General features: G+C 42.1%; 1 protein-coding gene across 7 annotated transcripts in view; it reads right to left on the bottom strand.

The window, feature by feature from the left end:
• LOC127574151 (receptor-type tyrosine-protein phosphatase mu-like) overlaps positions 1 to 21998 on the bottom strand; it is a 746263-nt gene that overhangs the window by 376264 nt on the left and 348001 nt on the right. For all 7 annotated transcript variants that reach the window (XM_052022906.1, XM_052022912.1, XM_052022911.1 and 4 more), the window contains exon 7: positions 15362 to 15655. In XM_052022906.1, coding sequence (XP_051878866.1) covers positions 15362 to 15655 — 294 coding nt within the window. The remainder of the gene's footprint in view (positions 1 to 15361; positions 15656 to 21998) is intronic.

The raw sequence follows: 21998 nt of genomic DNA on the forward strand, positions 1-21998 counted from the left end.
GGATTTTGCTACCTAGCTTAGAGGAATATAGAGTTACTAAGACAGGCTTTCCACATCCATCTTAGTAAACATAGGCATTCAGGAACTGTAGGTGGTGATTCTAGGCAACAGGCCCAGTCCAGCCCAACCTGGCCATCTGTGCATCCCAAATTCTCACTGGGTCATCCCACACCAACATGAAAGACCCTGGAATTTCAAGTGCAAGTTATTCTTCAGGACTCAGTGAATTTTTGCAACCACTTGTACTGGTCCAACAAAGAGCCACACGCACCCTGCTCACTAAACTGGCTGTGACTCTGATTGCATCATGTAGCGGTTAATGTAATGCCTTATAGCGCCAGCGACCCGGGTTCAAATCCGGCCACTGTCTGTATGGAGTTTGAACGTTCTCCCCATGTCTGCATGGGTTTCCTCCGGGTGCTCCAGTTTCCTCCCACATTCCAAAGATGTATGGGTTAGGAAGTTGTGGGCATGCTATGTTGGCGCCAGAAGCGTGGCAACACTTGCGGGCTGCCCCCAGAGCACTACACAAAAAGATGCATTTCACTGTGTGTTTCGATGTACATGTGACTTATAAAGATATCTTTTCTATGATAAGGTTCCATTAATTCTCTCTGCTGGTGAACCTTCAGAGAGGAAGAAATCAGGGCTGGGAAATAAATACTAGCCAAACCAGCAAAACCTGAGAAATAAAATTTTAAAAATTCATATTAAGCAAGGGTTTTACTTTAGGCTCAACAACACACAAAAAATTACTAGTTATTTATAAAATGTAAGTATTTCTGTCCAGATTTTCTAAGTAATTTAAAAGCAGGTCACACTCAGATTGGTTATTTTAATAAATCCAGTGCATCAAAAAATTTGTTTTTAATGCAAGGGAGTGAGGATACAAGAATAATACACAAGAAGTGCTGGAGGAACTCAGCAGGTCAGGCAGCATCCATGGAGGGAAATAAACAGTTGACGTTTCAGGCCGAGACCCTTCATCAGGACTGGAAAGGAAGAGGGCAGAAGCCAGAATAAGAAGGTGGTGGGAGGGGGAGGAGCACACACAGGCAGGGGATAGGTGAGCTCAGGTGATATTCCTGTGGCTCCCTTCCCCCACCTTGATGACCTGCCCAACTCCTCTCCTCCCCCCCACCCCCCAATCCTTTATTCCATGGTCCACTGCCCTCTCCTACCGGATTCCTTTTTCTTCAGCCCTTGGCCTCTTCTATCTCCTCTCAGCTTATTACATCTTCTCCCTCTCCCCCACCCACCTACCATCCCCCTCTCACCTGAATGATGAAAGGGTTAACTTATGAGGAGCGTTTGATGGCTCTGGGCCTGTACTCACTGGAGTTTAGAAGGATGAGGGGGGATTTCATTGAAACCTACTGAATATTGAAAGGCCTGGATAGAGTGGACGTGGAGAGAATGTTTCCAGTAGTGGGAGAGTCTAGGACCCGAGGGCACAGCCTCAGAATAGAAGGACTTCCCTTTAGAACAGAGATGAAGAGGAATTTCTTTTGCCAGAGAGTGGTGAATCTGTGGAATTCATTGCCACAGACAGCTGTGGAGGCCAAGTCATTGGGTATATTTAAAGCAGAGGTCGATAGGTTCTTGATTAGTAAGGGTGTCAAAGGTTACGGGGCAAAGGTAGGAGAATGGGGTTGAGAGGGAAAAATAAACCATGATCGAATGGCGGAGCAGACTCGATGGGCAAAATGGCCTAATTCTGCTCCTATGTCTAATGGTCAGCCCAGTTTTTTGACACTTGGATCTCTGGAGCAGGACTTGAACACACCATGTTCTGGCTCAGAGGTTAGAGTACAAAGTGCTAGAGCTGAACTTTGGACCCAAAGCCCTAAGTAGAAATTTCCACAAATGCTTACAAACTTGTCTCATTATGTCAATTCCCACACATGAAGAATACTTCAATATTATTCTCACCAGATCACATTTTCCACTTATTTTATGCAAAGCATTCAATTTAACAAGTGCCAGCAGCTGGGCTTAAAAAGTACAATGCATTTTAATAAGCACAATGAATCTTAATTGTTCAAAATTGCTCAGGCTATAACATTCTGTAAACCTTAGCAGATGGCCAACAGTCACCATTTATTCTGCAGCAGCAAGCAAATGCTGACACTTTCTCTGGCCACCACATCACATTATCAATATGATGACACCACAATCCATTTTATTAAAAAACAATTTGCGTTTAATGCTGTACTACACTTCTGTCCATCATTTAGCATTGTAATCAAACACATTCAGTCCTGCCATTTACTACTACGATTTTGTTTGCATTTGCAGCTAATGGCACCAAAAAACTAAAGGAAAACTGAAGGATGCACTGCAGCAACTCATCAAGGCTCTGTAGACAGCACCTTCCATACCCATGACCTCGAGCAGCTAGAAGGACAAGGGCAGCAAAAGTATGGAAACACTGCACCAAGCCACACACCATCCTGACTTGGAAGTATATCGCTGTTCCTTCACCGTCACTGGGTCAAAGTCCTGGAATAGTCTCCCCAACAGCATTATGGGTATAAGAACATCTCAAGGTCTACAGTGATTGAAGAATTCACTACCAACTTCTCAAGGACAACTAGGGATGGGCAATGAAATGTTGGCTCAGCCTGTGAAGCCCACATCCCTTGAATAAATATTAAAAAAATGACAAGTGCTGGAAGTTCAGTGTTCATTGGAAACTGGTTGCTTCTAAACTTTTGTCGAAGTGAGGAAAATAACAGCTTATTTGCGTAATTTTCTCACTTGGTAAAGTGAGAAAAGTCTTTTCATGATAAAATTTTTCCATTATCTACAAGGCATAAGCCGAAATGTACTGGAATACCCTCAAATTGCCTGGAGCTGTCAGAACATTCAAAATGCTCACGCCACACAGGACACAGTGGACCTTTGACTGACATCCCACCCGCTAAACAGTCATTAACGATGGCTGCAGTGTGTAACATCCACAAAATGCATTGCAGCAACTTGACAAGGCAGCTTTACCAACATCTCCTAAGCCCATCACCTCAAAGGGCACGGTCAGCAGGTGCATTGGGACACCACCACCAGCAAGTTCCCATTCATGTCATATATCCTGATGTGGAAATATAACACAATTTCTTCGTCACTGTTGGGTCAACATCCTGGAACTTTCAACCAAATAACACTGTTGCAGATGATTTATGGAGCAGAGTCTGGCTTCCTGGCCTGAGACCGAGTGGACTAGATTATGTGTGCCATGTTTGGGTCAGGGAAGGTGTATATTTGATGTTGGATCAGTGTGGGGAATGGATGAAGTTCTCGGCACTAGGTTGGGTTTGCACTGAGTTTTAAATGTGTGCCCAAGCTGGCTTCCACTGTATCTTGGTAAATGTGACAGTACCACAGAAAGCATCCTATCTGGATACATCACAGCTTGGTACCACAACTGCTCTGCTCAGGACCGCAAGAAACTGCAGAGAGTTGTGGACACAGCCTAGCACATCACGGAAACCAGCCTCCCCTCCTTGGACTCTGTCTTTACCTCTCGCTGCCTTGGTGAAGCTGCCAGCATAATCAAAGACCCCACCCACCCGGGTCATTCTCTCTTCTCCCCTTTCCCATCAGCCAGAAGATACAGGAACCTAAGGGCACATACCACCAGGTTCAAGGACAACTTCTATCCCATGGTGAATGGTTGAACGGTTCCCTTATATGATGAGATGGACTCTGACTTCACAATCTACCTTGTTGTGACCTTGCACCTTATTGTCTACCTGCACTGCATTTCCTCTGTAGCTGTGACACTTTACTCTGTACTGCTATTGTTTTTACCTGTACTACCTCAATGCACTCTGTACTAATGCAATGTAATTGCATTGTGTAATGAATTGATCTGTACGATCGCTATGCAAGACAAGTTTTTCACTGTACCTCAGTACAAGTGACAATAATAAACCAATACCAATATGATAATAAATGAATAAACCAGTACTCCAGCAGTTCAAGAATGCACATCACCACTAGGTGATGCACAAGGGCGATTGGGGTTGGTACTAAAATGATGGCCTTGCCAGGGCCTCTGCAGGCCAGGAATGAATTAAAAGATCTGAAACCTTCTGATCCTGGATTACCACATCACCTTCCGTCCTTCATTCATTACACCCTCATCCTCTGTCTTCCTGGTTCCCTTGTTGCCTTCAGGAGCCTCCTGAACACCACAGGGTTGATTTCTCTCCTCACTGAATGGGTCATCTGATGGAACAGCTTTAGCAGCCTTTATAGAACTAATGTTATTATGATTGCATTGAAACAGTGGCACAATCTCCAGGCATTGAAAGCACATTGGATTGGTGGGTAAATCACTGGACTGCCATCCTGAGGCCTGAACCATTGACCGAGGAACATGAGTTTGAAACCCATCTTGGAAGCTAGGGAAATTTAACTTGAGATAATTAAAATAATGATCTGGAATCAAAAAGCTCAAATCAGAAAAGGTGACATTTAAATTACTGGATAATTGTTAAAAACCCTTCTGTGTCACTAATGTCCTCCAGGGAAGGAAATCTGTCAGTCTTTTCTTGTTTGGACTATTCGTGACTCCAGACTCATCAATGTCATAGATAGAATCAGCATAGATACAGGCCCTTTAGCCCACTGAGTCTGTGCACCATCAACCACCCATTTGAACTAATCCTAAATTTATTCCCAGTTTTTATTCTCCCCACATTCTCGTCATCTCCCCCCAGATTTTGCCACTCACCTACACACAGGGGGCAATTTGCAGTGGTCAATTATCCAACCAATCTGCATGTCTTTGATATGTGGGAGGAAACTGGGAGCACCTGAAGAAAACCCCTCAGGCTGCTGACTTTTAAATAATAGATGCTGACATTATCCATGACATCCACATTCCATAAGGAATAAATAAAAAAAAGTTACTCAATGTCAAAGTTGATAACAAACTTGTCCATGTCATAAGGTGGTGGGTCTGAGTCCCACACTGAATCCTGAGCACAATCTCCGGGCTGCATTGTCAGAAATATTTTCATACAACTCCTTACTGCTTTCTCAAGTAATCCCACTGGGACCAGTTCAAAGAAGAGAAAGTGAGCCATTCTCAGTATCCAGACTAATATTTATCCTTCAATTTTTATTAATAAAAGAAAATTCTCTGGTGTTTACTTCATTTCTAGTTGTGATGAAATAGGCAATTGCTTCCTCTGTTACAATATATTTCAAAAGTTCTTTGTTGGTTGTAAAGTGCTTTGGGACATCATAATGCCATGAAGAGTGCTATTTAAATGCATGTCTTTTCAATCTCCTGTTTGTAAATTACTCAGAAACTTCATAGCCTCAGTTTTGTGATCCTGCCAAATGTTGGTTTAGAACTTGGTTAATCCTCCCTCCACAGCTCAGAGAACACTGAACTCTATAATGTACATCTCATACCTTTTCAATTAGTTTACAACACAGGGCAAAGTTGGCCAAGCAAACCTCGCAATGCACAAGGCTAAATGGGGAGCACCTCTGTGGGAGCAGCTTTTAAAGGACTGAAGTTCACCAAAGAATGTCGTGGTTGAGGAAAGCAAAGACATTGATCATAAAGAAAAGAACTTTATGAGAAATATTTGGCGTCGATTGTGCTCCTGAGGATTGAGGGAGATAGCCTTCCCTTGGGAAGAGAGCCGCTATCAGTTAATTGGAATTAGGGGTGGAGGAAACACAGTCTGAATCAATGCAATCTTAACTTTCATGCACTTAAGAAATATGGGTAGAGGTGTGTTATGTATTGTGTGGGTCAAAAGTATAAAGTGGTAACATATGCTTGATTGGTACTCCATCTACCACCCGAACAAACTTCCTCTCCACCAGCAGTGCACAGCGGCTACACGGTGTACCGTGCATTGTAGTTTCTCACCCAGGAGCGCCTTGCAACCTGAAGCTTCTACCACCAAACAGGACAAGGGAACACTACGACCTGCAGGATCACCTCCAAGTCACACGATATACATCGTTGTTCCTTCGTTGTCATTGGGTCTAAATCCTGGAACTCCCAACTCAACAGCACCATGGAAGTACCTTCACCAGAAGGACTTCAGTGGTTCAAGAAGGCAACTCACTACCACCATCAGAAGGGCAATTAAGGATGGGAGATCAATGCCAGCCATTCCAGCAATGCCCAGATCCCAGGGAGTGAATAACTGCCCACTTTAAGAGTTAATCCCTGCAGGCTCATCAATAATTACTCAAATACTCAAGTTTGTTCTCCAGTGGTGGGTCTACTGGCAAAGGTCCAAACAACATTGGAGCAAACCCTATGATGTGGAACCCAAAAACCCTCTAGTATTGGCACATACATGGAGCAAGATGGAAATTGTCCCTTTAGCTTTATATTTCACCTTAAGATTGAGTTTGTGCAGTTTTCCTGGAGTAAACTATTAATATCATTCATCCACATTTTAGATTACATCCCAGTCTTAAAATTACAACTTTTTAAAAACTATAAATGGTTAATTACCAGGCTGCCAACTTCCATTATCAGAAAGGAACATATGCCATTGAATTTGATATCAAAGGATGAAAAGACAATAAAACACATTTACACATCAGTGTCACAACCTGTTATTATACATCTTCTGTAATTTGAAACCAATTTGTAGTAATTTCTTTGCATAACAATTATTGAGGCATATTTCAAGGAAGGGAGGGAAAAAGATCGAGAGTATATGTCCATTTGCTATCACTGTACACAGCTCTCTTCCAGCCACAAATACTGTATTATCCAAGGATGGTTGAGAACCATTAGGATTATTAACTGCCCAATAGGTTGCATTTGCAGTTTGAATGTGGTTTGCAGGGCCCTTGGGTGTGTAGTTTTAAACGTGCAATTATCACTGTAATTAAACAGGTGCAATGATTCTCATCATAAACGACTGCTGCTACAGATTCCACAGAACCTCTATTGAAGATGGAGAATTTTATTCGTCCCTAACTTAATTGCTTTGCCATTACCTTATCAGCATCACACAACCCCTTAAGCCAGTTATTAAATTGTCACGTGTTGCACGATGACCAATGCCTTCATCACAACTCAAGTTTATAAACAAAAATAAAATCTGTAATGGTGTGTGGCAAGCAATCTTCTTCCCATAACCCGAGGGATTTTTGAATTTTGCTTTGCTCAATTTTGTGACTCCTTTAAACCTAACTCATGAGGTTAATAACATGACTCACATCATTATCGAGATAAAGCTGCCTTGACCACAAGAAAATGCTGCACTGCCTTGAAAATTCAGTAGGCATCTGCACTCCCCATAAGATATTAACGTGCTTGTCATTTTCATCAATTGTTGCCAATACTGTGTGAAACTGACCGTGATTTCTGGAATTCAAGTATTGCGTTGGGAGGGGGCACAGGAGGGGGAGGGGGAGGGTTGGGTGAAGCATATCCCAGCAGCACCTCAAGCAGGTGAAGTCATCGGTTCTTCAGCCCACTGAGTCCATGCCAAGCAGCAAACACCCATTTACACTAATCCTACAGTAATCCCATTTTACTCTCCCCACATTCTCATCAACTTCCCTCACATTCTAGCACTCACTCTAGCTGGATGTATCACGACTTGGTACGGCAACTACTCTGCCCAGGACCGCAAGAAACTGCAGAGAGTTGAGGACACAGCCCAGCACATCACGGACACCAGCCTCCCCTCCATGGACTCTGTCTTTACTTCTTGCCGTCTTGGTGAAGCAGCCAGCATAATCAAGACACCACCCACCCAGGTCATTCTCTCTTCTCTCCTCTTCCATCAGATAGAAGATACACGAGCCTGAGGGCATGTACCACCAGGCTCAAGGACAGCTTCTACCCCACTGTGATAAGACTATTGAACGGTTCCCTTATATGATGAGATGGACTATGACCTCATGATCTACCTTGTTGTGACCTTGTACCTTATTGCACTGCACTTTCTCTGTAGCTGTGACACTTTGTACTGTTACTGTTTTTACCTGTACTACATCAATGCACTTTGTACTAACTCAATGTAACTGCACTGTGTAATGAATTGACCTGTACGATCAGTATGCAAGACAAGTTTTTCACTGTACCTCGGTACAAGTGACAATAATAAACCAATACCAATACCAATATCCACATGTCAGGGACAATTTACAGTGTCCAATTATCCGACCAGACCTACACGCCTTTGGGATGTGAGAGGAAGCCAGGTTATCTGGAGGAATTCCATATGGCCACAGGGAAAACGTGCAATCTCCACACCAGAGGTCAGGATTGAAACCAGGTAACTGAACTTGTGAGGCAGCAGCCCTACTAGCTGGCATTGGGAGAGAAAAAGCTACACTAAGTTATGCACTGATCCTTCAAAGGGTCTAAAGGCATGACATAAAATACTGAGGCATCATTATGAGATCAACCACCATGTGCTAGTCATGGCGAGTAGCCATCTTTATTTCCCATTTATTTTCTCAAAGGCATTGCTAACATAAGATTACAAAAGCTTATATGCAGAGCTCTAGCAGTTGAGGATCACAATTGGCCCTGGCAATATACATCAAATGGACAATACACTACAGGAAGGACTAACTGCACTAGAAATTCACCATGATGTTGCCTGGGATGAAACATTTCATAGTCACAGAAAGGTACAGAATAGAAACAGGCTTTTCGGCCCACAGTATCTATGCAACCATCAGGCCTATCCATTCTAATCCCACTTGCCTGCAATAATTCCATATTCCTCTATCCCTTGGTCATTCAAGTGCCTGTCCAGATGCTTCTTGTTACCGCTCCCGCCTCCTCTGGCAGTTTATTCTAGATACCAACTACTCTTTGTGTGAAAAGTTTACCCCTCAGATTGCCTTTAAACCTCCTCCCTCTCACCCTAAACCCATGCCCTCTTGTTTTAGACACCCCTACTGAGGAAGTAAAGGGTTGAAAACTGTAACCATACCTAGCTATCATACATATCATAGCTGATAGAAAAAATACCTCACAAGCAAGAGCACACAAGCTGCTGACTCAATGGATAAGCTGTTAATTACTGTGTCCGGAACCTTGGTTTCAGTCCCGTTATGCGAGACAATAGGGGTACTGGGTGCAACAAACAACGAGTGGGAAGCTTGTCCTAAACAATGAGGGGTGATACCTGTCTTTGAATTTCTTGATTATAACTCAATTATGCTGGACATTAGGTGTGATGTCTGTCTCGGGATCTCTGTGGCTTGACCGAAACTTGCGGCGCCGCATGAATTAAGTGTGCGTGACAATATCTGTATAAATTTCTGTCTGCTCCTTTGTACGGAGAGACCTCGGGAAGCGACTCTTAACGAGTGCTGAAGAGACCTCTCCTTAGCGGTGCACTGCTAATAAATGCATTTTATCGAATCGACCTCGTGGCACTGTGTTACTTTACAGCAGACAGAAGTGAAAACTTAATTTCGAGACGACACTACCATAGGAAACAGACACTGGCTATCTACTCTTTCTATGCCTCCCATTATTTTATATTTGTCTATCATGTCACCCCTCAGCCTTGTTCGCTCCGGGGAAAACAGACCCAGCCTATCCAATCCCCTCTAATAACTCAGGCCCTCCAATCCAATCAAAATCTTTGTGAATCTTTTCTGCACCCTCTCTAGCTTAATCACGTCTGTCCTGTGACGGAGTGTCCCATTGTGTTTCGGTTATGAGGAGAGAATAAATAGCCTGGAGACACAAGACACAAAATGCAGATTAGAGGAACGATACCTCATATTCCTTCTTGGTAGTCTCTAACCTGACGGCATCAACATCAATTTCTCTAACTTTCGGTAACCACTCCCCTCTGTTCCCCGCACCTCTGGCCCCATTCCCCCTTCTCTTTCCCCTCCCTGATAACCTGCCCATCACCCACACCTTCCTCCCTCTGGTTCCCCACCTCCTTCCCTTTATTCCCATGGTCCTTGGCCCTCTCCGCTCAGATTCCATCTTCTTCAGCCCTTTGCCTCTTCCACCTATCACCTCCCAGCTTCTCACATCATTCCCACTGCCCCCTCCCTTCCCCACCCACCTACCTTCCCCCTCTCACCTGGATTCACCTTTCACCTACCAGCTCGTGCTCCTCCCCCTCCCCCGACCTTCTTATTCTGGCCTCTGCCCTCTTCCTGATGAAGGGTCTAGGCCGAAACGTCAACTGCTCACATCCTGCCATAGATCCTGCCTGACCTGCTGATTTCCTCCAGCAATTTTTTGTGTGTTGCTTTAAATAGGCTGGATTTGTTCTCCTTGGAGCAGAGGAGTCTAAGGAGAAACCTGATCAAGATATGCAAAACTATGAGGGCACAGATAGGGTGGATGGTGAGAAACTTCTCCCCATGATGGAGACATCTAAAACCAGAGGCTTAAAGTGAGGAGTAAGAGGGTTAGAAGGGATCCAAAGAAGATTTTTTTTTGTACCTAGTGGATGGTTGCAATCTGGAAAGTGCTGTCTGCATGCGTGGTGGGGGCAGAGATAAAAGTATCTGGATGAGCAGTTGAATTGCAAAGGAATAGAAGGCCACGGACCAAGTGCTGGTAAATGGGATTAGTTTGGATGGGGACTTGATATGTACATGGGGGGCTGAAGAGACTCTATGACTATGGTGCAACTAGATGGATTTGTCTGAGGGCTCACACAGTCCTTGGTGTTACGAGCTGGGTTACTATTGGTGAATGTCCCTTTAAGATAGAGCATAGTGGTGTGTGTGTGTGTGTGTGTGTGTGTCTGTCTGTCTGTCTGTCTGTCTGTCTGTCTGTGTGTTGGGCATGGTTACGACAACAGAAGATAAAGGACGTAATGACATTTTTGAAGCAGTCAGTCAGAATCAGTTGGAGGAGAGAGACACCAGCCTGCTAGTCTCTATCGATGGATGAAAAACTAACTGTGCCTGTCACTACAATCCACATATGGAGTTTTGGAGTAATCCGGTGGAGTCCACTTTGTCGTTAACCTGTAGAGGGAAACAGGTATTTGTGTGGACGGCCACATCTCGGATGCTTTTCGGGGTGGCAGATACTTCGGAACAAAGCAGTGGAGTTCACTTTGTTGTTGACCTGTAGAAGGAAACAGGTATTTGTGTGGATGGCCACGATTCAAGTGCCTTTCAGGGTGAGGAAGATGCGGTGGAGTGATCACTGCTGACTAAACACTGAGGTGTCTCTTGGGTTCCAAAGTGGAACATTTGGATTTCGTAATTACTCTCAATTTTCTCTCTATGTTTTGTCTTCAGTCAACAGTGGTTGTTGAAGAAGCCTTTGCTCACATTTCACCTTATGGCTTGCTGAACTGAACTTTAAGAACCACTAAGAACATTAAGAACCAAACTTGGAGTTTGGGAATTTGCCACACACGTACTTCAAGTTTAGTTTTTGGGGTTAATGCTTAAGATTTAACATTTTTACTTCTAACAATCTAACATTTTTATTTTTATTTTTCTTATTATCATAGGTAGTTATTAATAAAGTTGTTTTAAACACTTATACATGACTCGGAGTGTTTCTTTTGTTGCTGGTTCGTACCATTGGCTTGTCAGTAAAATTTGCCAGCATGCCCAATTGGGTCAAGCCTTCCACAAGATGTTTGAGCTATTTAACCAGTGGAACAGAATTCTTCCACTGCACCCATTAGGGTTAATTCACACATCTGGGCTCTGGGAAGGAAGAATGTTAGTAGCTTAGCAGCAGTTCGGACACCAATGCCTGGAATGGGTAGGTTGTCAGCTGAGGAAAGGTTAAACAGGCTCGGCTTACATCTGCTGGAGTTTAGAAGAGTCGGGGGAAACTTGATTGAAACATGAAAGATCCAGAGGGGTTTTGACAAGGTGGATGCTCTGGGCTGCTTGGAATGAATGTTATTGCTTATTGTTGAGAGGTTGAATACAGAGGTAGGGAGGTTATACTTCAGTTATGTTGGGCATTGGTGAGACCATTTCAGGAATACTGTGTGTGGTATTGGTCTCCTTATTTAAGGAAGGATGTAAGTGCCTTAGCAGCAGTTCAGACACCAATGCCTGGATTGGGTGGGTTGTCAGACAAGGAAAGGTTAAACAGGGTCAGCTTACGTCTGCTGGAATTTAGAAGAGTCAGAGGGAACTTGATTGAAACTTGAAAGATCCTGAGGGGTCTTGACAGAGTGGATGTTTTGTCTTGTGGAAGAATCTAGAACCAGGGGTCACTGTTTAAGAATAAAGTGTCACCCATTTAAAAGTGAGATGCGGCAATTTTTTTTCTCTCAGGTTGATACCTTGATCAAGGTTGTGAACCTTTGTACATCTCTTCATTAAAGGGTGGCAGAAGCAGAGTCGCTGAATATTTTAAGGCTGAGGTAGATCGGTTCTTGAGAAGCAAGGGGGTGAAAGGTTACCATATGTAGGCAGGAATGCAGAGTTGAGGTTCCAATCAGATGGTCATGTTCTTATTAAATGATGGAGCCAAGTAGCCTACTCCTACCCCATTTGTGTGATTTGTACGTAATTAAATTAGAGAGGGTCAAGAAAAGATTCACTGAATGGGAGGGCTTGAGTTATCAGGATAGATTGGACAGGCAATAGCCTTGTGAATTTGTTTTCCCCGGAGCAAAGGAGGCTGAGAGGTGGCGGGAAATGCAGCACAACTAACTGATGCTACTTTGTTGCCCCTTCAGTGCTGCAACTGAGATAAACTTCTGCCAGAAGTTCCTAATGTGTGCAATCAGTCAGTTACTGCCTTTTAAATATTTTTCTTTAAATTACTGTCCCAATTTCCCCTTCACCCTCAAAACTGTGAACACAATGCAGCTCCAGTGATAGTTCTTTCATCTTCTTAACAGACAATCTCTCAGGGCCAAGGACAGCTTGCATTCATGATATTGAACAGGCTCTATAATTTACCTTCTCTGCAATGTGATCAGGCCATTGGGCAAACCCAACCAAAGTGTCAGCCATTCACATGAATGGTGATTTGCATCTGAACCCAGGCTACATGCTCTCCCTACAGCACCATTTTCAACAGCTCTTACAGTCACCTCTCAGCATCAGTTTCAAGAAAGAACATAGATCCTTGCATTTAGGTTTACACTGGCAGATCAGATGTTGAAGAACCATTGCACTGACATTTCCTGCAAAGATCGCATGCTTGGGAAATCACAATGAATGAAAAGTGCATGATATTAACACACCTCAGAAGCATCACTGTTGTGTTAAATATTTGAGGTGTCCACAATAAATGGCTCTCCTTTGTAACAGGACAATGCAAAGCCATCTTCTTTAGGTTATTACTGAATAAACATAGAATATAGAACATAGAACATTACAGCACAGTACAGGCCCTTCGGCCCACAATGTTGTGCCGACATTTTATCCTGCTCAATTATCTCTCTAACCCTTCCCTCCCATTTCTCTATCATTCATGTGTCTAAGAGTCTCTTAAATGTATCTGCCTAATGTATCTGCCCCCACCACCTCTGCCTGCAGTATGTTCCACACACCCACCACTCTCTGTGTAAAAAACTTACCTCTGACATCCCCCTTATAACTTCCTCCAATCACCTTAAAATTATGTCCCCCCGTGTTAGCCATTTTCGCCCTGAGAAAAAGCCTCTGACTGTCCACTCGGTCTATGCCTCTTATCATCTTGTGCACCTCTATCAAGTCACCTCTCATCCTCCTTCTCTCCAAAGAGAAAAGCCCTAGCTCGCTCAACCTAACCTCATAAGACATGCTCTCCAATCCAGGCAGCATCCTGGTAAATCTCCTCTGCACCCTCTCTAAAGCTTCCACATCCTTCTCATAATGAGGCAACCAGAACTGAACACAACATAAAAGTAAATGAATAGTTGAAGAATCTAAATGAATTTCTGTTTGCTGGAGACTCACGATAAAAATGAAATTAATCTTGGTGGTCAGCATGGTGCACATAACCTAGCAATGCCTTATAGCACAGGACATATATAGATAGCATGTTGTGTAATTTTGTAAAAGTAGACCCATGAGTGTATACATGAAATCAGATGTATATAACACTAGTTACGTGGACCCGTGCATTCTGTCGACGCTGACTGAACAATGTTGTTATATATACCCAGCCATATTGTGCCATACTATACATGGAGTCAGACATACTGGACAGCATCATACAGGCAGAACCAGCTATACTGTGTAGCACTGTGTACAAATGAAAGCAGGAAATGGTGGACATAGCAGGTCAGACAGCATCAGTGGAAAGAGAAGTAATTTTTCATCAGGACCTGTCACTGCTTGACCTACAGAATATCTTCAATATTTTCTGTTCTTACTTCAGATTTCCAGCAGCTACAGTTTTTTACTCCGTGCACAAATAGTTGAGCATGTTGTTCTGTGTTGCACATACAGATTCGTTTCTACAGACTTATGTTTTGCAGTGCTGTGTATACAGAACCGGATACACTGTACACCAATGTATATCTTGAACCATGTTATACAGCATTCTCATTGTCTATGTCTAACAAACTGCATTTGCCAATGAGAAAGTGGATGATCAAAATCTCTTTTCAACTAAATTTCTGCTCAATGTCTTAAACTGTCCGATAATGATGCTGATATGTGACAAAACTGAGGGAAAAACAGCCTGTTTCTTTTTTTGATTAAATTTCCAGAAAGCACATTATTCCAGCTGTAGCGATACCATCTTCACTATGTCCATCTGTGATCAGCCAGTTCACCATTTAATCGAACTTTAGACTCATGTCCGACTGCACCAGGTGTTGCCTTAAATCCTGAGCATCAGTGATCTAAGGCAAGTATGGGTGGAATATTAGATGAGGAAACAAATGACCAAGATTAACCTCATGCAGGACTCAAAGAGCTGTTGCCACAATGTTACACAATGGCCCATATATCTCTCATGAAAGCACCTATATAAAACTAGTATGTGGTAGATCTGCATTAATCCCTTGGGCAATGGCACAGCCAAAAGAGGGCTAGTCCTCACAAGAATGTTTTAAAGTAGAAATGAAGTCTTTTTTCCCCCATTCTAATGAGAGATCATCAAATGTTTATGTATTAACAATGAAGTCTTTGCATCCTTTATTCTTTTCCTACTATTTCTCATACTGATAGTCACATTCTTGAAAACTAAGCATGGCGTGATCCAAACATTGCTTTAGTGTTCTCTTAAATATTCTTAAGCCTTCTAGTTGGGTAGCGTCCAGCTCCATCCTATCAATTTTATGACTTAAATAAAGCCACTCCCACTTGTCAATTGTTATTCGCAAACAATACTTCTATCATTGCGCTTTGATTTGCTTGCCAATGTAGTCCTTGGCAATTCTGCAGCAATTCTTCCACAGCTGTCAAAAACTGATACCATTTCATCCTTTTCCTCAGGACTTACCTCCGCACTTTGTTTTCATTTTAAGGGCAGGGCCAGGAGCTCCCCTTCCACCTTCACCAGGTCGGGTGAGCAGCACCCGGATTTCATACTCCGTGTCAGGATCCAAGTGGCCAATTTTGTACTGATGGCTGTCTACCGGCTGTATGTCGGCCCAGCTCCCGGAGGTGCTGCGGTAATCGATGTCACGTTGGATGATCGGCCCATCGCCACTAATGGAGTTTGCGTTAAGCTGGATCCACAGGTAAGTAGCGCCAACAGAATTAAGCTGAGGTGGGGCGATTGGAGTCGGTGGATCTGTGAAAGTAAAGTTTAACAATATTCATTATATTACCACATATCTCATTTTGAAGCACCTGTAAAAAATTAATAGGTGGTAGATCTCCATTAATCCCTTGGGCAATGGCACATCTAAAAGACAGAGGTACGCCTTACAAGAATGTTTTAAAGTGGAAATCAAGTCATTTTTTCCCCCTTCTAATGAGAGATCATCAACTTAAATGTTGATGTATTAACATTGAATTCTCCATGTCCTTTATTTCTCATACCAATAATTACATTCTTAAAAACTAAGCATTGTGTGATTCAAATATTGCTTTACTCTTCTCATAATTACCCTTAAGCTTTCCAATTTGGTGGGATCCAGCCCCATCCTATCAATTTCATTACTTAAGTAAAGCCACTCACACTTGTCAATTGTTATCCACAAACAATACCTCCATCTTTGCACTTTGATTTGCTTGCCAATGTAGTCCTCAGCAGTTCTGTAGAAAATCCCACATACAGTGGTACTTATATATCAATATGGAAGTTTTTACAAAATGCGTTCATGAACATAAAAGATGACATTAACTTGGTAAATTGGTAAATTATTGTCACATGTACCAAGGCACAGTGAAAAATTTTGCTTTGCATGCCATCCATAGAGATCATTTCATTACAACAGTGCATTGAGGTAGTACAAAGGAAAACAAAGGAATACAGAATAAGTTACAGTTACAGAGAAAGTGGAGTGCAGGTAGACAATAAGGTGCAAGGCCACAACGAGGTAGATTGTGAGGTCAAGAATCCATCTTATCGTACTAAGGGACCATTCAATGGTCTTATAACAATGGGATAGAAGCTGTCCTTGAGCCTGGTGGTATGTGCTTTCAGAATTTTATATCTTCTGCCCAATGGGAGGGGGGAGAAGAGAGATCATCTGGGGTGGGTGGGGTCTTTGATTATGTTGGCTGCTTTACCGAGGCAGCAAGAAGTATAGACAGAGTCCATGGAGGGGAGGCTGGTTTTTGTGATGTGCTGAGCTGTGTCCACAACCTTCTACAGTTTCTTGCGATCTCGGGCAGAGCAGTTGCCATACCAAGCTGTGATGCATCCAGATAGAATGCTTTCTATGGTGCATCAATATGGTGTATTGTAACTTCTACTAAGCATTATAACACTGACTTGTTTGGAAGGAAAAGCAAAACAACATGGATGAAAAGCAACAAGCCTTCAAATAAGAAAATTGTTGGTTCAAGCCCTATGTGGAACCTGAGTATATTATTTAGAAGAACATTTCATTATTATTCATGACCTAAGTGACAAATTTCAAATAAGATATTAAGTAAAACAAAGCAAACGCATTCCATTAAGGTCTGGAGTTGATGTCTTGCAAATTTCAGATTCAAATCCAAGAATTTAAATAGAAAGGACTGACAAAAGGAGAGGAAATTCTCAAAACCAATAACTCTCTCAGAACCAGGAATGGAAATCTCAGGAACTTGTCTGCTGTTTGTTCCCAGCACTGCACTGTAGCCCAGCAGACTTCCAAATGGACACAGATTGGCTTTGGCAGACCGTCATTTGAATGGGGGCTGCTGTGTTCACACAAATTTTTATCTGGCACAGGTTCAGGGACAGATTTCCCACCCTGAGAGTTGGAAAATCCATGGAAGATCATTTGGCTCCAGGAGGCATCTATTGCAGCAACACAGGGGCAATCAGCAGGACAAGACCAATGTCAGTGTGGGAAAGTGGGATTTGTTTGGGGATACCAGGACAAGTTTAGCACTGGTTTTGTGGTGGAAGTTCTGCCCTCTGCCTCTCAGAACGATTGATCACTATTTGCACTATTGATTCAGAGGCATGAGTTTTGAATCTCACTTTAGCAGATGGGGAAGTTAAATTTGAACGATTAGGTAAATGTGAAATTAATCGCTGGTCTCAGTAACGGTGACCATGAAACTACTGGACTGTGGTTAAAAAGCCATCTGGTTCACCAGTGTCTGTCAGGTCAGGAAATTTGCCATTCATTACCCTGCCTGACCTACTTATGACCGAAACCCACAGCAATGTGATTGGCTTGTAACTGCCCACAAATGAATCAATTAGGGAAATCTGGGATGGGCAGTAATCATTTCAGGTGAAGCCCATGTCTGGTGATCAAAGTAATGGGAATGGATACCTCCCAGAACAAAAACTGGGAAGAATCACATTCCAGAAGCAAAAATAAAAACTTACAAATTGGAGTAGGAGATATTAAAACATGAGTGTAAAGCTGCTCTCATCCAGCAGTGGAAAGTGAAACCTCACTTTGGAATAATAAATATTTTAAACTCTGTGTTCCATAACATCTAATTATGTCCTGACGCAACAACGGAAACTTCAATCCCAACTACCGGGAACCTTTAGTAACCATAAACTCATAAGAGAATCCATGCATTGTTCTCATGATAACATTATCGATCAAAAACCCCCAAGTATGACATGATTAATCATACGGTATCATGCACTTGATTTTAACGGTAAGCCAGTCAGTGCATTCGTTAAGAATCTTCATTCAGTTGAAGTATTCCTTTGACTTTGAATGAATGTCAGTTCCAACCATGATGTCATGAATTAAATTTGACTATAATACCAAAATGCACCAAATAACATTGAACGTGCAGTCTAAGCAACTACAGGGTGCTTAGGGTGAAAACAAAGTTATTCTAATACAATTCATGCCTGAAATAACTTTTTTTTTCAAATGCAAGGACCAGATAGCTTTGGGTGCAGAGCAAAAATTGGAAGTGCATCAAATAATTGCTTATTTCCTGATCATTTGACAATCATATCCATTATATTTCATCCATATAATGCTAAGGATTGCTTTCTGAATTCAGGAAACCAAGTGCTGTTAGACCACCTCTTAGGATGCAAATTAGGTCCTGCAGAAAAGCCTGCAGAGCCAAACAGTTACATCAATTAATCCTCAATGTAACAGCGATTTGAAATAGACTGTGGTTTATTAGTTTCCATCCCCAGAGGCTAGGCTTTGATTTGCACTGTGGTCCACGTGCAATGAAGGCAAGCGACATTCTTTCTCCACAGGAGCTTGCTGCCCATACACTTGTGAAGCCTTGCTTTGCTCTGAAGTCCAAACCATTGAGCAGAGAAAATAGCACAGCTAACAATGCCTGATACTGGCCTGTTTAATACCAGTACTTTTAATTGTAATCTAAATGCAACATCTCATCTCCAAATTGCAAAGACTACCTTCTAACAATGCAGCTTATAATTTTTACCCTGTGTTAAAAAAAAGATGCAGTTGATAAAAATCAGTTATTACTTCTCCCTACCTGCTTTGTTGAATTCAGCACCTTAATAGCTTTGAGAAGAGAGGATTTGAAATAATTACTTTTTTTTAAAGTTTTGCACCATTAATATTGAAAGTCACTGATTTATTCTCCATGGGCAATGTAATCACGTCAAACTTTATTAAAAATAGAAGGAAGAACGCTGGAACTGTAATGCAACATTGGCCTAAAAAATCTCATCTCTAGAATATAACCTTGTTTAAATGTGGTGATAAAATATTTTTAATTTCCCAATTGCTCAGGATAATATAACCCACATTATATATTGGTGCTCAAATGCTAATTAAAGTGCTCCAATGCCAAATCACTCACAATGCCCCAAAAGTAAATGTTTTGGGGCAGAGAGATGGGGAGGGGAAGATCATTGATCATGCAAGTGATTTCACTGCATTAAGACCAGATTGTATATAAAATTTATTTCCTCATCTCAAATACACTTCAGTAGTTCACATGCGATGAAATGATCTTAGCTATTAAATGATCTAATTCTCCACTTGAAGGAATCTGCACGTCTGTGTAACAGGAAGAATGGCTAGATATTCCAGACAAGGAAAAGGTAGATACATGCCAAGATGTACAGAGCAGAAAAAACCAATCAGTCTTGGTAAAGGGGAATGGAAAGCAAAAAGGAAGTGACAATTGACCAAGTCAGAACCCCAAGTAAAACTGAAATTGGAAAGTAGAAACCAGTGTGAAGGAGATTCAACAGACTAAACCCTGCGATCAAAGGCTTGTCCTAGCAAGAGAGGCAAGACAGTTTGGATTTATATTCCTTGAAGTTTTGGTGTGACCTTATTCAAACATATGAGATCTTTGACAGGGTAGACGTTGATATGTTTTCACAAGTGGGAGGGTCACAAACAAGGGAACATAGTTACAAAAATAAGGGGCCAGTCATTCAAAACTGAGGTGCTTAGAAACTTCTCTCAGGGGGTGGTGAATCTCTGGAATTGTCTTCCCCAGAGGGTGGGTGGAGGCCAGATCATTAGAAATACTTAAGATGGGAGATAGATAAATATTTGAAATTGAGAGTTGTGGGGAACCGGCACAGTTGAGCAGCAGAGATCAGCCATGATCATACTGAATGGTGAGGCAGGCTTGAGGAGCCGAGGGGCCAAGTGGCCTACTCCTGCTCCTGCTTTCTTGTGTGCTGGATTAAGTTCAGGATACACAGATATTCGGATTTTTAATGAATTAGTAATGTTACTAAGAATGTCATTCCAACATGTTTAGTTTTATTTGTTGTTTATACTAATACATGTATAAATCTGGAGTGGTTTTTTGTGTTTATGAGTTCTGAGTCATCACGTTAAATTGATCTAATACATCCATTCATTCCATACAATCTCTACTCCCTCTAATGTATTAAACAACAACGGACAGCAACCAGCAAATAGGCAGGACTTGGTCGTTTAATTTCCTTGAAACTATGCACTGAAAGTTGTTGTAGATGAAGATTGGATAAAGTGCAGTGCCCTCAATGTTGTATCTGGGACCTGGGGGAATCAGGCAAACAACTGTAGAATGTCTCATCAATCAGACTGAAGGGCTAAAAGCTCAACACTGCAGAGCCTGAGCCAGGAACTGTAAGTTTGGAAAGCGAATTTAATATCAAATCAGATGCAGAAAGCACACTAAAGAGCAGGGAGGAAAGACTGGATTAGGGGAAAACAAAAAATACAAAGACGAAGTTTCAAAGATTGTCCCTTAAGATCTTTAACAATTAATATAACTGAAGGAATGAGTCAACACGTGTTAAAAATTAATTGCCAATTCCAGAAAGGTTCGTGATCAGTGGAAAAGGACACTTTTAAGTGGATGAATTGAAACATTCTGCAGTTTGGTGCGTACCTATGATATCAGTCCAGGCATTTCATGCCTTTCACAATATTTGAATGAAAAGCCAGCCCAATGAAGTGCTTTCCTCGAGAAGTTGAAGACAGAACACTGAAATATGGATAGCAACATCCAAACACTTACTGAAGAGGCTCTGCAACTTACACATAAACAACAGTGTGCACTTTAGCCTTGTTATTTTGGCAGTAATCTCAGGCCCAAGTTGAACTTGCTCCAGTGAACAAAGAAAAGAAGCAAATTATTTAGTTACAGTCATACTGCTAAAGCTTCATCATGTGGTCACTAGGGGGCAGCACTAAGCAAAACCAGTTTCCATGACAACTACAATTTCATTATGTTTTAAAAAGAGTTAACACTGACAGAGTATTTGATATATATTTATAAAATTACTGTGTTGATCCATAAGGCAGGCATTCCAAGAAGCACAGAGCTGTTCATTTTACCTCTTGGCTTGGTTCTTCCTGGTGAAAAAGGGGTTTGGGAAATGCTGGTGAGCTCTGCATTGTATGAAGTCTGTAAACTTATAAGACATCTTTACTAGTCACACGTACATCGAAACATACAGTGAAATGCATCATTGCGTAGAGTGCTCTGGGGGAAGCCCGTAAGTGTCGCCACGCTTCTGGCACCAACATAGCATGCCCACAACTTCCTAACCCGTACATCTTTGGAATGTGGGAGGAAACCGTGCACGCATGCGCTCCTGTGCAAATGCATGAGATTTACAACCACAGGCCAGTGATTAACAATAGAAGACTAACTGAAAAGTCAAAATGCCCAGATAGTTCAATTGTAAAGATCACAAGCAGAGGTAGGGACTAGGAAATCTGAAATCCACTGGTAATTTATGACCTTAACTCATGCCAGAAAATAAGGTATGTGCACACCAAAACTTTAGCATTGGACAGAAGTTCCTAAAGTGTTCGTTTTTCTTACATTTTCTTTTGGTCTCAGCTTTTTTCCTTCTCTTAATCTGTTTGTTCATTCCTTCTATTTTTCAGAATCCAATCTGACTCTAATCCACCCTATTCCATGTACTTTAACTTGAAAGGTTACTAGTTAAGCAGATGACTGTCAGCCCTGACCATCATGCAGCCCGTATGTCCTGATCACTTCGCCATTCACACTACAATCTGCCAGTTGGATTATCCAATTCATGGTGC

This window comes from Pristis pectinata, chromosome 9, assembly GCF_009764475.1.
Source record: "Pristis pectinata isolate sPriPec2 chromosome 9, sPriPec2.1.pri, whole genome shotgun sequence".
Taxonomy (NCBI): Eukaryota; Metazoa; Chordata; class Chondrichthyes; order Rhinopristiformes; family Pristidae; genus Pristis; species Pristis pectinata.